General features: G+C 40.0%; 1 protein-coding gene across 1 annotated transcript; it reads left to right on the forward strand.

Moving 5' to 3' along the window:
* The first annotated feature begins 4,419 nt into the window (after positions 1 to 4,419).
* Positions 4,420 to 7,449, forward strand: LOC148143472 (putative G protein-coupled receptor 139). The gene is made up of 2 exons (XM_087975662.1): positions 4,420 to 4,486; positions 6,566 to 7,449. The coding sequence occupies exons 1-2, from the start codon at positions 4,420 to 4,422 to the stop codon at positions 7,447 to 7,449; spliced, it is 951 nt and encodes a 316-aa protein (XP_087831788.1).
* Positions 7,450 to 14,181: the final 6,732 nt, after the last annotated feature.

Raw genomic sequence — 14,181 nt, forward strand, 5'->3', positions numbered from 1 at the left:
CAACGTTTTTTGAGGATGGTATGCTGCAAGCAGAAGATGTTGCGTTAACAACATTTAAAATGCATTTGGTCACATCCTTGGATAGGAAACATTTAGAATGAAAAGGGCCAACAGCCCAAACATGGCGTTCGTGTGGATGGACAATTTGGTCCTCAAGGAACAATTTCTCTGAAGGGCTTATGTCCGTTCTGTGGGATATTATGACTCTAAGTGTGAAACAATTACTGAAGCAAACTAAGTATATACCTGATTATCTATTGCTTTCTAATAAGTTGCAAAGAGATCTAATCAGGAACCCGTTGGAGAAGTATGGATCGTCAGTTGTTCTGATGATGCTGTCACATTAAAAAGGTTATTTTTTCCTCATTCATTTTTGAAAAGAGGTGGTAAAGTCAAAGGTGCTGATATATCTGCAAATGGTTACTTTAAAATGGCAGGACAGTAGCCCGATCTCCCAGTTCAGTCTTTTGTCATCTAAATTGGTTTAGTTTTAGTTGGAGCAGAAGCTAATAAAATGCAAAACAGCTATCATGCTTTAGCAGATGATCCCTGACAGTCTTCGGTGTGAAATCTTTACTGCCTTTAATAATCTGCTTTTTAATTTACGGTTATTGTGATTACTGTGAGATTTGGAGCAGTTCCTTAGTTAAGTTGGTACATCGAATCGTTAGGTTTACAAATGGTTAGGTTATGCTAAATTCTATTTTCCTTTATTGTGTTTAACTGCACTGTTTGCTGAAGTTCTGTTCTGCTGGGAGCCGAGTGATTTCAACAGTTGTGTGCCTCCTGCATTATCCACTCACATCCGCCTTATTAAAGTAAACAAATACTGTCCGAAGAGCCATTTTAACATTGTTTGACGGAGTTTGGCCTGGTCCACAGTATTGCCAATTCACCCAATGGGAAATACTGAAAAACAGGGAGAAATGAGAACAACACATCTCCTGGATCCTCTGTAATAGTTCGAGAGTTAAAGACTCAGGAAGAGAGCTTCTGGGACATTCCACTCGGTTCATTGACTCTACACCCCAGTGAAACAAGGGGAAGGACTGACTGATAGTAATGGATCTAAAATCAGTCAAAATCTCAGAGCTTGGCAAAGGGTGTGGAAGAGGAGGTGCCAAGTTTGTGGTGGGGTAAATGGTTCCTCAGAAAGGCTAGCAAGTGAGCAAACCCACATGGAAAGTTTTGAGCCGACAGACATGGTGTCTCACAATCTAGTAGATGATGATTCTTGTGCGCGGTGTGAAAAGGGGCCTATCACTTACCTGTTGCATTGTGCATTTGTGTTATGTCTGTGAAACAAACACAACTTTTGCATTTCCGAATACAATCATCAGAAAAAAAGAAGAAAAAAGTCTGGCACAGTCGGATCGTCGGATACAACTGGCAGAAAAGTGGACTGAAACATTTTGTCTCTGTAGGAGTTCGTCTTAACGGTCAGGATTGTTTAAAATTCAGTAAGAAATAAAATTAAGAATTCAGTTCGCTTGTCCAACCGCTCCCTGTAACCTAGGCCGTTAGGTTTTGGCAACACTCACGTAAAATTTGTTGCAGTCTTTACAGTTTAATATCTTCCTTCCTTTAGCAAAATGAGAAAAAATAAATCTCAGCACAATATTCCAATTCTAGCCCCATTAACGTCCTGTAAAATTGCAAGCTAACTTGGCAATTCTATACTCAATAGTCTGACTAATGAAGGCCAGTGTGCCTTCAATGCTTTATCCGCCTATGATTCCTCTTTCAGAGAAACATGTACCTAAAAACCAAAATCCCACTGTTCCAGTGCGCTCCTTAATCTCTACCAGTTCGCCTAACTTGGTCAATTCCTACCTTGCTTTAACTTAGCACAGTGGAAGACCACACGCTTATCTATGTTCAACAGCATTTGAAATTTCTCGGTCCTTGATAAAAATAGTGAACTGGAATGGGCCCAGCATCGACCACTGAGGCACTTCACTCGTCACAGATTGGCAGTGCAAAAAGATTTCTTCTTTTATTGCACTCTGCTTCCGAACATGAAGCCAATTGTGCATCCAGTTTGACAGCTCTGCATCGACTCTAAGCTATTCAACCTTCCAGAACAGATTCTGATGAAGAATCCAATCATCGGCCTTGCTGAATTCCATGGAGACTGTATCTAACACTCTGACTTCTTCACACTTTCTCTTCAATTAAACAAAGAACATCAACAAATTTGTGTGGCTTGATCTCACGCGCAATAAGCCAGGCTTCCTATTCCTGCTCAAAACATCTCTTTCCAAATGCGTATGTCTCTACTCTGTAGTGTCTTAGAAGCTTCCTAAGCAAATTCCTCCGACAAGTTTTCTGTGTGCTGGTATATAGCTCCCAGGCCTTTCTTTGCAGATATTCCTGAATGAAGAACACCAATTGCGACTCTCCAGTCTTCTGGGACTTCATCCGTGGATAACAATGATGCAAAAATGTCAGCCAGGGCCCCCGCAATTTATTCTCGAGCCTCTTGCGCAGCGTTCGTGGACATCACTGTTCTGAACGTGGAGATTTATCCAGCTTCATACATTCTAATAAATCCAAGACCTCTTCTACTGTGCCAAGAACTGTCCCCAATAAATTATCACTATTGGTTCCACATTCCCAAATCTTCATGTCTTTCTCCACGGTAAACATAGAGTAGAAATATTCATTCAGGACCTCAGCCAGCTGCTGCAGTTCGACACTTACATGCTCACTTTGGTTTGAGATGTTCTATTCTTTCTCTAGTCATTTATTCTGATATACTTGAAGAATCCCTACATTAACCGAATTTTCGCAACAAAAAGTGTCACGTGTCCCATTTTCACTCTGCTGATTCCCTTCATCAGTGAACTGCTGTATCCTCAATGTATCCACACGATTTACAAAAGAACAAACTGAATTAAGAAGGTTGTGGGGAAAAGTGTGTAATTTGCATCTGAAACTTTCGCCTTTGTATGGAAATGACATTGTTTGGTGATGACAGTTTTTCAGTGAAAATGAGCAAATTCAACTCATATGTTTGATTTTCTGTGCGATGATTCAGTGTTTGTCGTTGAATCCCCTCGTAACATGATCATACAAAGTATGCAAATCGCTCTAATATCAATCTGTGCCTGCAACATATCCATCGGGGCTTTGTACAAGTGGATCTAGCTCCTGGGTCACTTACTATTACAAATCAAACTTGAACCTGACATTTGTGATATAACCTTGTTTTTTCAGGAAACTGTGTAACAGACTGATAGGACATTTTCAAGAGCATAATGTTAGTGACAGGAGTTATGCTTATATGGGCCACCACATGTGTGGTTACCAAAAATGTGCAGCTAAAATCTGTACTGATCATTTCAACATTTGAATAAATCTCTGCAGTTTAAAGAGAAAAGGGAGAAACTGCTCATGCCAGCAAGGATGGTTTAGGATACGGCAGAGCAAGTTGATGACTTGGTTTTCTCATTATTAATAATGCTCCTTTGGTAAATATAAAATACCAAAAGAAAGGCGAAGTAAGCTGAAACATTTCCAGTACCAGAACGAAAAACTGCTAAAATCCAAAAACAAACAGCCAATCAAATACAGGAATACGACTAACAAATCAAACATACTTGTTCATTATGGGGCAAAAGAAACTTCTACAACAATAGTACATGTCAAATAATGTTAAACCAGCGGCAAGGGTCAATGAAAAGCATTCTATTATGCATGGGATTCGGCATCTAGAAGTGTTAAACTGATTTAGCTCGTTGTACACATTAACGTGAGACATGTGAAGTATCCATTATTAATCATTTAATTGTGTGTTGTTGAACATTATGTAAGTGCGTACTTTTGATTGGCATGCATACTTGAGAGAACATGAAAGTGTAAAATGGATATGCTGATTCATTAAGCTTAAAGAGAAATTTCTGGTGAACACACAAGGCTTGGAACCATCTGTGAAGAAATGAAAAAAAGCACAGGGAACATTTCCAGTTCAATGCACTATTAATAACGACTCAATGCCAGCCTCAAACCGATATAAACACTGCCCAAAATGTTGTGCAGTCAATTGTGGGAAGTCAGTGAGTTGAAAGAGTAGACATTCCTGAAACAGCGTGCATGATACATCATCACCAGTAAACTGTAAGGCAAGCTACAATGTCAACCTCTTGATGGAGAGATATACCTAGTCTTATCGAGTGGACAGGGTGGAGGCGTATAATGACATCAGCAATGGAATGCTTTCGCTCTGGACATTAGCTTGTCATCAACAAACTGTTTGTTCAAGGGACGTTAAACCCATTATGGATAGTTTCACAACCACCGATTCCCGTGAGAGATGTTGGAATACATAAGGATCACGCATTCGCCATGTATTGGTTCACAGCCTATTTCAAACTATTGTTCAGACAGGCAAGGACACAATACGTCTCGCGAAAAAAAATGCATCTCCCTATTCAATTGGTTAGGAAAGTATACTATCTGATCCTTGCCATCATTGGGGTTCCTGGTAAGTTTCTAATCTGAGTAAAGCTATTTGGTTTTGTCCATGAGCTGTGTATTTCTCTAAAGCTTTAAATCTTCAAGTTAGTCCGTTGGTTGTTCAAGGAAGCAGAATGGTTGAACATAGTGCCATCAGGCATTGTTAATTGAAAGGCAGGTGCATTTATTGTGGACGGAATTGCCTCCTTATGCCAGAAAGTATTTTTGTATTTCTGTCATTCGATAGTTTAAAGTTCGACTGAAAATGTGTGTACGATGAACGGAATAGCAATGAATCGAGTGTGCATTCAAATTCTGTTGTATTAACTACTCCTTTCTGTCATTCATCTTCATTCTTAGACTCGTTGCACATTGCGGCATGTTGGTCATTGTTAATGAGGAACAAAATTCACTTCCAGTGATTATGACAACAAAAATACACATTGCTGGGAAATCAGAGCAAGCCTGGCATCGTCTGTGAGCACAATTATTCTTTCATGCCTACTTAATTTTATTTTCTCTCCACAAATGATGCTAAGTCGGTTTCATTTCGGATATCCGGCATGCCCCGTTGTATGTGTGTGTGAGGCAGTGAATTGATCAATGTTCTCTCCCGGATAAACGGCAGTAATAGGGATCATCACTCTTTTTATTGGAATCAGTAAAACTTAAGGATATCATTACATTCAACACATACAGATGACTATATGCAGGAATCTTATCTTTGAAGGACTTAATATTGGATTTTCCACTGCATTTGTTTAACCGAAGAATAGAACACAACCTGTTTCTTATGAGCTGACATCTGAAATCTCTCCATCGTAATATATATTTTTAAAGATTATAGTGTCAGTGACTTGGATTCAATTTGTTGTGGTTAAATCAAAACCGGACGTGGTTTGCTGTCAGCTCAGATAATACGATGAGAAGTGATAAGTGAAAGTTAATTACATTATATAGTAACTTGCACAAATACCAAACCTGTCGTCATACTGCAAAGGAGCAACCTGACATTGGATGAGATACCAAAATTTAAGCTTGCAACCGTGACTACCTGGTCAGGTCCACGCCCCCTACAACCCACCATCCCATCCTGTCACCTTCCCCTGCCACCGCAGGAATTGCAAAATCTGCGCCCACACCTTCTCCCTCACCTCCATCCAGGGCCCTAAAGGAGCCTTCCACATCCATCAAAGTTTTACCTGCACATCCACCAGTATCACTTATTGTATCCGTTGCTCCCGATGTGGTCTCCTCTACATTGCGTAGACTGGACGCCTCCTAGCAGAGCGGTTTTGGGAACAGCCCCGGGACACCTGCACCAATCAACCACACCACCCTGTGGCCCAAAATTTCAACTCCCCGTCCCATTCTGCCGCGGTCATTGAGGTCCCGGGCCTCCTTCACCGCCGCTCCCTCACCACAAGACGCCTGGAGGAAGAATGCCTCATCTTCCGCCTCGGAACACTTCAACCACAGGGCATCAATATGGACTTCAACAGTTGCCTCATTTCCCCTACCCCCACCTCACCCTAGTTCCGAACTTCCAGCTCAGCACTTTCCCCATCACTTTTCCTATCTGCCTATCTTCTTTTCCACCTATCCACTCCACCCTCCCTCATGACCTACCACCTTCATCCACTCCCCCACTCACCTATTGTACTCTATGCTACATTCTCCCCACACCTACCCTCTTCTAGCTTATCTCTCAACCTTTCAGGCTCTCTTTTTTCCGGATGAAGGGCTTTTGCCCGAAACGTCGATTTTACTGCTCCTCGGATGCTTTCTGAACTGCTGTGCTCTTCCAGCACGACTAATCCAAAGTGTGCAGTTATCATTCAGACTGGATTCATTGCTCAGTGTATTTTGCCGCTGCCATAGTACCAACATATACATGTGCAGATATTAAATGGTTTATGCTTACAAATGGAGAATTCTTGACGGCAATAATGAAGCAATCTTACATTGTCAAACAGTTAATTTCTCCATTACTTTAAACTCTGGGATAATACCAAATGCATAGATCTCAGGCGAAAAGTTCTTAATGGCTAATCAGAAACAGAAAAAAGTCTTCAATACCAAATCTATGTTCTTGTCTCTCTTCCAGTGAATTTAGTTTCAGTTTTAATCCTGTCCCAAGAAAACTGTGGGCTATCAACCTGCACGACTCGCTACCTGTTGGCCATGACAACCGCAGATCTCCTCGTCATCATCACTGAGGTTGTACTGAACAGAATTGATGATTATTATTTTCCATTAAATTTCCTGAAAATCACTCCTGTGTGCAGTATTCGCTATGTCCTGCTCCGCGCAGCCACAGACTGTTCTGTCTGGTTCACCGTGACTTTCACTTTTGATCGATTTATTGCTATTTGTTGCCCAAAGTTGAAATCTCAATATTGTACCAAGAAAACTGCAACAGTGATTCTCCTAACAACAGGGATTTTTCTCTGTTTGAAAAATATTCCAATATACTTTAGGTTTAGACCACGGAGGATTATCAACAATATACCTTGGCGCTGTTCTAACAGACCAATCTATTTCACTGACTCGAGATGGATTGGATTTCGTATATTTGAGAAGATTTTAGCACCGTTGATACCATTTGGGTTAATTCTGTTTCTCAACGGTGTGACAGTCAGTTATATTTTAGTGGCCAGTCGCATCCGTAAACAACTCAAGTATCACAGCAATGGAGACTCTGGAGCTGAGAGCAGAAGGAAGTCTATCATTTTGCTCTTCACCATATCCAGCAGCTTCATACTTCTGTGGTTCACCTATGTTTTATATTTTTTTGATGTTGATGAGCTATTAGATGGCCCGTCTGCTTATGTATTTAAGAACTTGGCATATATGCTGCGTAATTTAAGCTGCTGCACAAACACGTTTATTTACGTGGTAACCCAATCTCAGTTCAGAGAACAGCTAAAACTTACATTGACATATCCTCTGACATTACTTATTGCGTTTGTTAAGAAACAATCAAACTAACGTCATTTTTAATGCAAAAATAGATACTAGCAAAATCTGAACCAGTAGAGAATATTCTGTAACTTTTCTTTTTTTCCCAGTCACTTCCGACAAAATGTGCATTGATCCGTATTACTGTGCTTTCCCCTGGCCCAATAACCTCCACCCCACTCCAACATGATCTGTTCCATGAATACAAATATTATCTGTGATTTCCTTTTGCCATCTCGCCATTTAGTTATTCTGTACCTTCTCTAGAAAGTAAAAATATCCCTCCCTCTTTATATTCTGCCAGTTAAATGTTTCATTTATATTGTAAAGTTCTCCATGCGTCTCTCACTGCAAGAGGTCTGTGTAACCCTCAACCTAGATAGCAATTTCCTGCAGGTCCGAGGTCATTCCAATCTCTGTAATTACTTCCAGATCGATTTTTTTCCCTAACTCTGTAAAGAAAATTAACCCCTACAACATTCCACAACTCTTCAAAATTATCGGCCTAAAAACATGACTGAAATGCGTAAAGTGCTTCAAATACTACAGTTATCCGAACGTGTTTAACCTTTAATTTTTCATATCACATGTAATCCACATATTTCCAATTATGCTGCATTGCACTTTTTACAGACATCCCTGTGCATATACAATCATATTGATAGCAAGAAGGAACATACCCATATGCCCCGTTGTGCCTCCTGCGTTACTCAATTCGATCTTAACTGACCTGAGTAGTTGACATTCCGGCCGGTCCTGAAAAATAAGCCATTTCTGACCAAGGGTTCGTTTTAATATGTATATATTAAGTCACACGATATAATCTTTGTCATGTACCAGACTAATAATGCCCAACATTTACTGCCACATATTCTAGTTATGAGATGATTAAATCGTCTCTAATTTGATTTAATCACTGTTGTATATTTCCTTCGTTTGCAAGGGTAATGGCTTTTAAATTGCTCCACGTCAAATTTCACGAAGTTCAGTATAACTTAAACGTTTCCTGCATATTTTTGTTTTGCGTTCAATACATGATAACATGCACCAGTTTTTTTCAGCAATTGTAGTGTCTTTTCCTATATATGTATGAATCGGTCATTCAATCAATAGCATGTTCAGAACGAACTGCTTCACCGAACTTCTCAATTTTAAACTACATAGGTCATATTCATTTGTCTCACGAGTAAGTTTTTGCACTGGCTTCCTTGAATCATCCTTTTATTTGCAACATTATGTCTCCTGTTCTTCCCTTATTTTTCCTCGCACCCTATGTTGCATTCTTCCCTCACGTTTCACTGAGATCCATTTCTTCTTCTCCTTCGCTTGGAAACATCGTTTTCTTAATCTCACCATTAAGTAATTTCAGGGGCATTCTTGCACGTGTAGATGTCTATGTTTTTCGTTTTTTAAAAAAATGTTATGAACCGATGTAGGAAAACAACTGTTTTAACATGATGCTTTATGAATGAAATTGTTGTCATTCTTAGAACTAGGTTTGTTAAAAAGTCATTGTAGATGATGCTTACACGATCACTTTCTTTGAGAAATAGGGGAGGTTTGCTACTAACAGGATGGCAGCAACAGGTGCATTCACAACGACAATTGCCCGAACTAAAGACTTGTTTTTATTTTGTTATACTGACTAGTTAGGGTTGATGAAGGAATAACATTTGTGGTTGTCACCAGTGTACGTCTTCTGAATGCGAACAATACTTTCAAAGCATTCTGATGTTGAGAAGGAAAGATAGTGTGGCTTCTTGCAGTACTAAAAATAGGGAGGTTTGAAAATGGCGATTTTATTCAAGATGGCCTTTGTGCTAAGGTATTACATTTGATCAGTAATTCACAGATTTCAGTAATTTGTAAACCACTCGCTCTCTTTGCTAGTTCCATTAAGTGAGAATGTAAAATGTTAGTGGGGAGGGGTAGTTGGTAGTGCAAGATTAGTCAGCAGTGTAAATAGAACATGAATTACGAAAGCCTTGATTATGAAAATAACAAGTTACTTCGAAAAAACTGACACTGAAATATCAGAGTACGAACAACTAAACTGCCTCTTTTTTTAAGGAAAGATGTTTTGCATGTTAGGCTGATGAACGCAGCGAATGTTGGGAAAGATGAGGTTGAGACGTTGTGGTTATTACAGAAATGTGAGGAATGGACAGGTGTGGCAGTTCAATGTTCCAAGGTGCAAAATGCTATTGAAAGGATGGAATGGAAGGATGGAGAGGAGTGAGATCTGATCTCAAATTTTAATTGAGGAAAACATTACTGTTGGAACGAGACATGACATTTCTGAAAAAATAGTCGAGCGGAAACATATGTGCTGAAATTCGAATAAGAAAGGAATGGTCACCTTGTTGAGATTGTACTTTCGGCATCCAAGTAGTCAAAGTGAAGTTGAGAACTAAGCATGCTAAGACATCTTAGATAATTGAATAATTAGTATGCGACCAGAACCTTCAAAGATGATTATAGTATGTTATTTACACGCAATAGGACGTCTGACAAAGGAGGGCCTTTCAGCAGTGCGACGACGACAGTTCTGAATAATTATGTTCATTGTGAAAGTGAAATGCAAGCCTGGTAAGATTTGGGTACAATAAATGAGTAAACATACTGAGGTTCTCGTCAAGAAGAAGAAAGGAAACATGCCTGCAGTTCTCCTATAACGTTTCAGACAAACATCGCTTAATAAATGTAATGGGGCTCATGTGGTTGGGGAGAAACAGCAATAAACATAATTTACGATCGCTCATAAATCACTGAATGTCTGAAATAAAGCAATGTATCGGGAGAATGTGAGGACTGCAGATGCTGGAGATCAGAGTCTGAAAAGCAAACAATGTCAAGCAGTAACCGAGGAGCAGGAGAATCGAGTTTCAGTCATCAGACTGTCGTCCAGAATGAGGCTTGTGGGAGGATGTTTGAGAGAGAAATGTAAGTGGGTGGGGTTCCCGGGAAGGTAGCTGTGAAGGCAATAGGTAGATGAAGGTGGGGGAAGGATATAGGTCAGAGATGGGGGGGGGAATGCATTGATGGGAAAGCCGATTGATAGATCCAGCAGATTTTATCAAGTTGGAGTCTTTGGACTGAGATAGACTGAGGGAAGAGGAAATGAGGAAACGTTTGAAGTCCATTTAATCCGGTGTAGTTGCACTTTTCAAAGGCAGAAGAAGAGGCGTTCTTCCTTCAGTCTTTGGATCGCTAAGGTTTGGCGATGGAAGAGGCCCAGGAACTTACATGTACTTGGTGAAGTGTGTGGGAGAGTTGAAGTGTTCCACCGCAGGGCAATGGGGTTGGTTCGTGCGGGTTTCGAAGCGAGGTTCTCTGAAACGATCCACAAGTTGACATCCACTCTCCGCAATCGACAGACGACCACATCAAGTGCAACGGATACAGTAATTGACATTTTTGGAGGTACAGGTGAATTTCTGTTAGATGTGAAAGGATTCTTTGGGGTCTTAGATGGAGGTGAGGAGATGATGTAGGGACAGGTTGTGCACTTCCTGCTGTGGTGGGGAAGGTGACAATAGTGATGCTGACCAAAAGGGCAAAAGAGAGAGTAGGACCCAATACAGTTCGAAGAGGTCGCCTTTGTGTTCAATCCCACGAGACAGATGTAATCGTAAGTGAATATTTTGTGTCCTCTTCTTTTTTACTGTAGTGAAATTAACAAAGGCGAGAGAATGCAGGGGACTAAATATTGGTGTTTTGAAATTGTTCACACCACAGACCAGGAAGTGTTGGAAGTCTTAGAACATATAAATATCGATACATTTTCTTGACCTTATGTCACATGCCTCAGTACATTGAGGAAAATTAGGTAGGAATTCACAGGGCCCTTGCAGACACATGTGCATCATGCATATCAACGAGAGAGTTTCCAGATGACTGGAGAGTGGCATTGCTTATAAAGGGACACAAGGAGAAACCGAGGAATGACAGATATATTGAGTCCATCTTTGATGATGTGTGAGTTCTTGTCGGTGCTGCTAAAATGTAGGATGTGTATGCATTGCCTGAGTCAAGGATTGATGAGTCAGCATAATTTTGTGCACGGGAAATCATGTCTCCAACAGGTGATTGAGTTTTCTGAGGATACATCCAAAAACATCGATAAGTGAATAGGTTCATGTTGTTATCTTGGACTTCAGTAAAGCCTGTGACAAGGCTTCACATTCTCGTCAAATTAATAACGTTTGATCACATCGGATTCAGGGTTAATATGGCACTTGAATATGAAATATGTTTGCTAGCAAGATACAGAGAGGGTTGGTCGATGGTAGTTGTTTTTTCGGACTAGAGACCTGTTACCAGCAATTAGGGATGGACAATATATGCTGCCTAGCCAGCGACGCCCTCATCTTGTTAGAGAATAGAGAAAAACATCAATAAGGTTATGGATGACAGCAAAAACGCTGGCCATTAGTCAGTGAAGACAGCTTTCTCAGATTGTAAAGGGATTTCTAGAGGACGAATAAAGGCGTGGAACAATGGCAGACCTAGTTCAACAGTAATGAATATGAAACATTCATTTTGCAAAACAGCAAGGCAGGAAATATTCAATTAAAGCAAGACATTACATGGTATTATAGATAAGACTGACCTCGAACATTAGGTACATAATTCTTTGAACTTTATGTCACACATTTATAGGATAGTTAAGAATGCATTTAGTATGCTGGCCTTCACTGTCCAGACGTTTGAGGATAGGAATTGGGACGTCATCTTTAGATTTATAAATGTTAGTGACGTCTCCCATGGAGCATTGTTGTCCATTTCGTTTCAACCCATTATGGGAAAGAGTCAAAAATTCTGTTGCTAGAAAACCCCAGCCGTACAGGCAGCATCTGCAGAGAGGGAGAGTCAACGTTTGGAGCATAAGCTCTTCATCACGCATTCCTGAGGAAGTGCTTCTGCGAGAAACATCGGGTCTCCTGCTCATCGCATGCTGTCTGACTGGCTGTACTTTTCCAACACCACAATTTTTGACTCTGATCTCCAGCTTCTGCAGTCTGCTGTCCTCAATTGTTCCGATTATTGGAATGCTATATAATGAAATTGGGGAGTTCAGCATGTTTTTTTTTTAACCAGGATGCTGAGGGTTATGGAACCTTTGACTTCTCAGGAATAACTTGAAAGGTTGAGTATTCATTTTCACTGAAGCTTTGGAGGTTGAACGGTGAACTTACAGGTATATAAAACCATGACTGGAGTATATTCAGACTAGAGGGTATAATTTTAAGGTGAGATGAGAGATATGCAAAGACATGAGAGGGGACAACTTTTGCATAGAGGGTTGTCTGTGTGCAGAATGAATTCGCAGTGGTGGTCATGTGTGCGGATTCCATTGCAATGTTAAAACTACGTTTGGATATATCCACGAATTGGAAAGATTCGAAGCCAGATGGACCAAATCTAGGCAGTCGTGACCTGTTCAGTTTCTAATTATAGACGGTAGGAAGTAGTTGGACTGAAGGTTTTTCTTTCGTTGCTGTACTACATTATGACGCTCTGTCTTTAGCAAGCAAGCGAAAAAGAGCTGGAGATTTGCTCAACAGCGGCCAAATACTATTTAAAAAAGACAACACCTCAGTGCACGCTGTGGGTAACTGTAACACCGCCCTGCGTTTTTTTTCTCTCCCTACATAAACTTATTGTATTAAATATATATACACACACATACATTTCTGTGCTTATGTCGGGGACCGTTATAAGTGGAAAAGGGAATAACATAATTTAGTTAAAGGTTACGAGTTCAAAGTAATCGACTTCCAGCTCGAACTTAGTGATGTGCAATAAACCACAATGTAGTTAAGTACAGAAACGTAGTCCGTGTTTTTGATTGACATCTGGAAAGATAGAACATTTTGGAAAGGTTACAAACATTAAGAACGACTTTAATCTTTTCACATTCCTGGCAATATTTGTTCATGATTTCCAACATACTCCAAAACTGGATGCTGAAAAATTTGGGATCATTTCAGAAAGAATTAATTTCTCTGCACAGATGCGATACGAGCAACTAACACAGGTGTACGGAATGGCAAGTTTCGTACTGCCTTAAAAAGTATAATTGGGCAGGTAAAGTATATCTTACAGTTACTTGAATTTTCCATGATTGCTTGAAGGAAAGTAGAAAACCCAAGCTGATTCATATTGGAGGAATCCTTGACTGTACTGTTTACTGACCGAGCTGAGGATGCAAAACGTTGTTGAGGATTCACCATGGCATATAACGGGAAACATTCAAATATTTAAAATATTCTGACTGTTCATTTTCTTAGAGCAGAATCGAAACACAAGCATCTAGATTAATTTTGGAAGTGATGAGGAGCAATTTAGATATCACAAATTGCATGACCAGGTACAACTGATTAATCTGAGCCAATTGCTTTGCCGTTCTCAGTACTCACAAATACACCCATGCGATGACTACCAATGATATAATCATAAAGTTAAGTCATTGAAAAGTCTGTCATTTTAATAAAGTTGTTTTTTAAAGTGGGAGATTTCAAGGTGCATCTTAAGGAGGATTTGCAATGGGTTAAATTGGGATGAGTTCAAAATTTCATACTGGAATGATGGTTTTTTGCCTTCATTCCAAGAGGTGCATAGAAAATTGCATTTGAGTCACTCTCTGTCAGATATTTGTTATTTATCTATCTATTGATATAATTTCGTCTGAACACTGCGGGTATCAAGGTATGAAAAGTCAATGAAAATGGAGTTCACAGTGAAAAAGTGGGAAGCGAT

Source organism: Chiloscyllium plagiosum, unplaced genomic scaffold (assembly GCF_037043375.1).
Source record: "Chiloscyllium plagiosum isolate Xiang-an unplaced genomic scaffold, Cpla_swu_hap1 HiC_scaffold_27, whole genome shotgun sequence".
Taxonomy (NCBI): Eukaryota; Metazoa; Chordata; class Chondrichthyes; order Orectolobiformes; family Hemiscylliidae; genus Chiloscyllium; species Chiloscyllium plagiosum.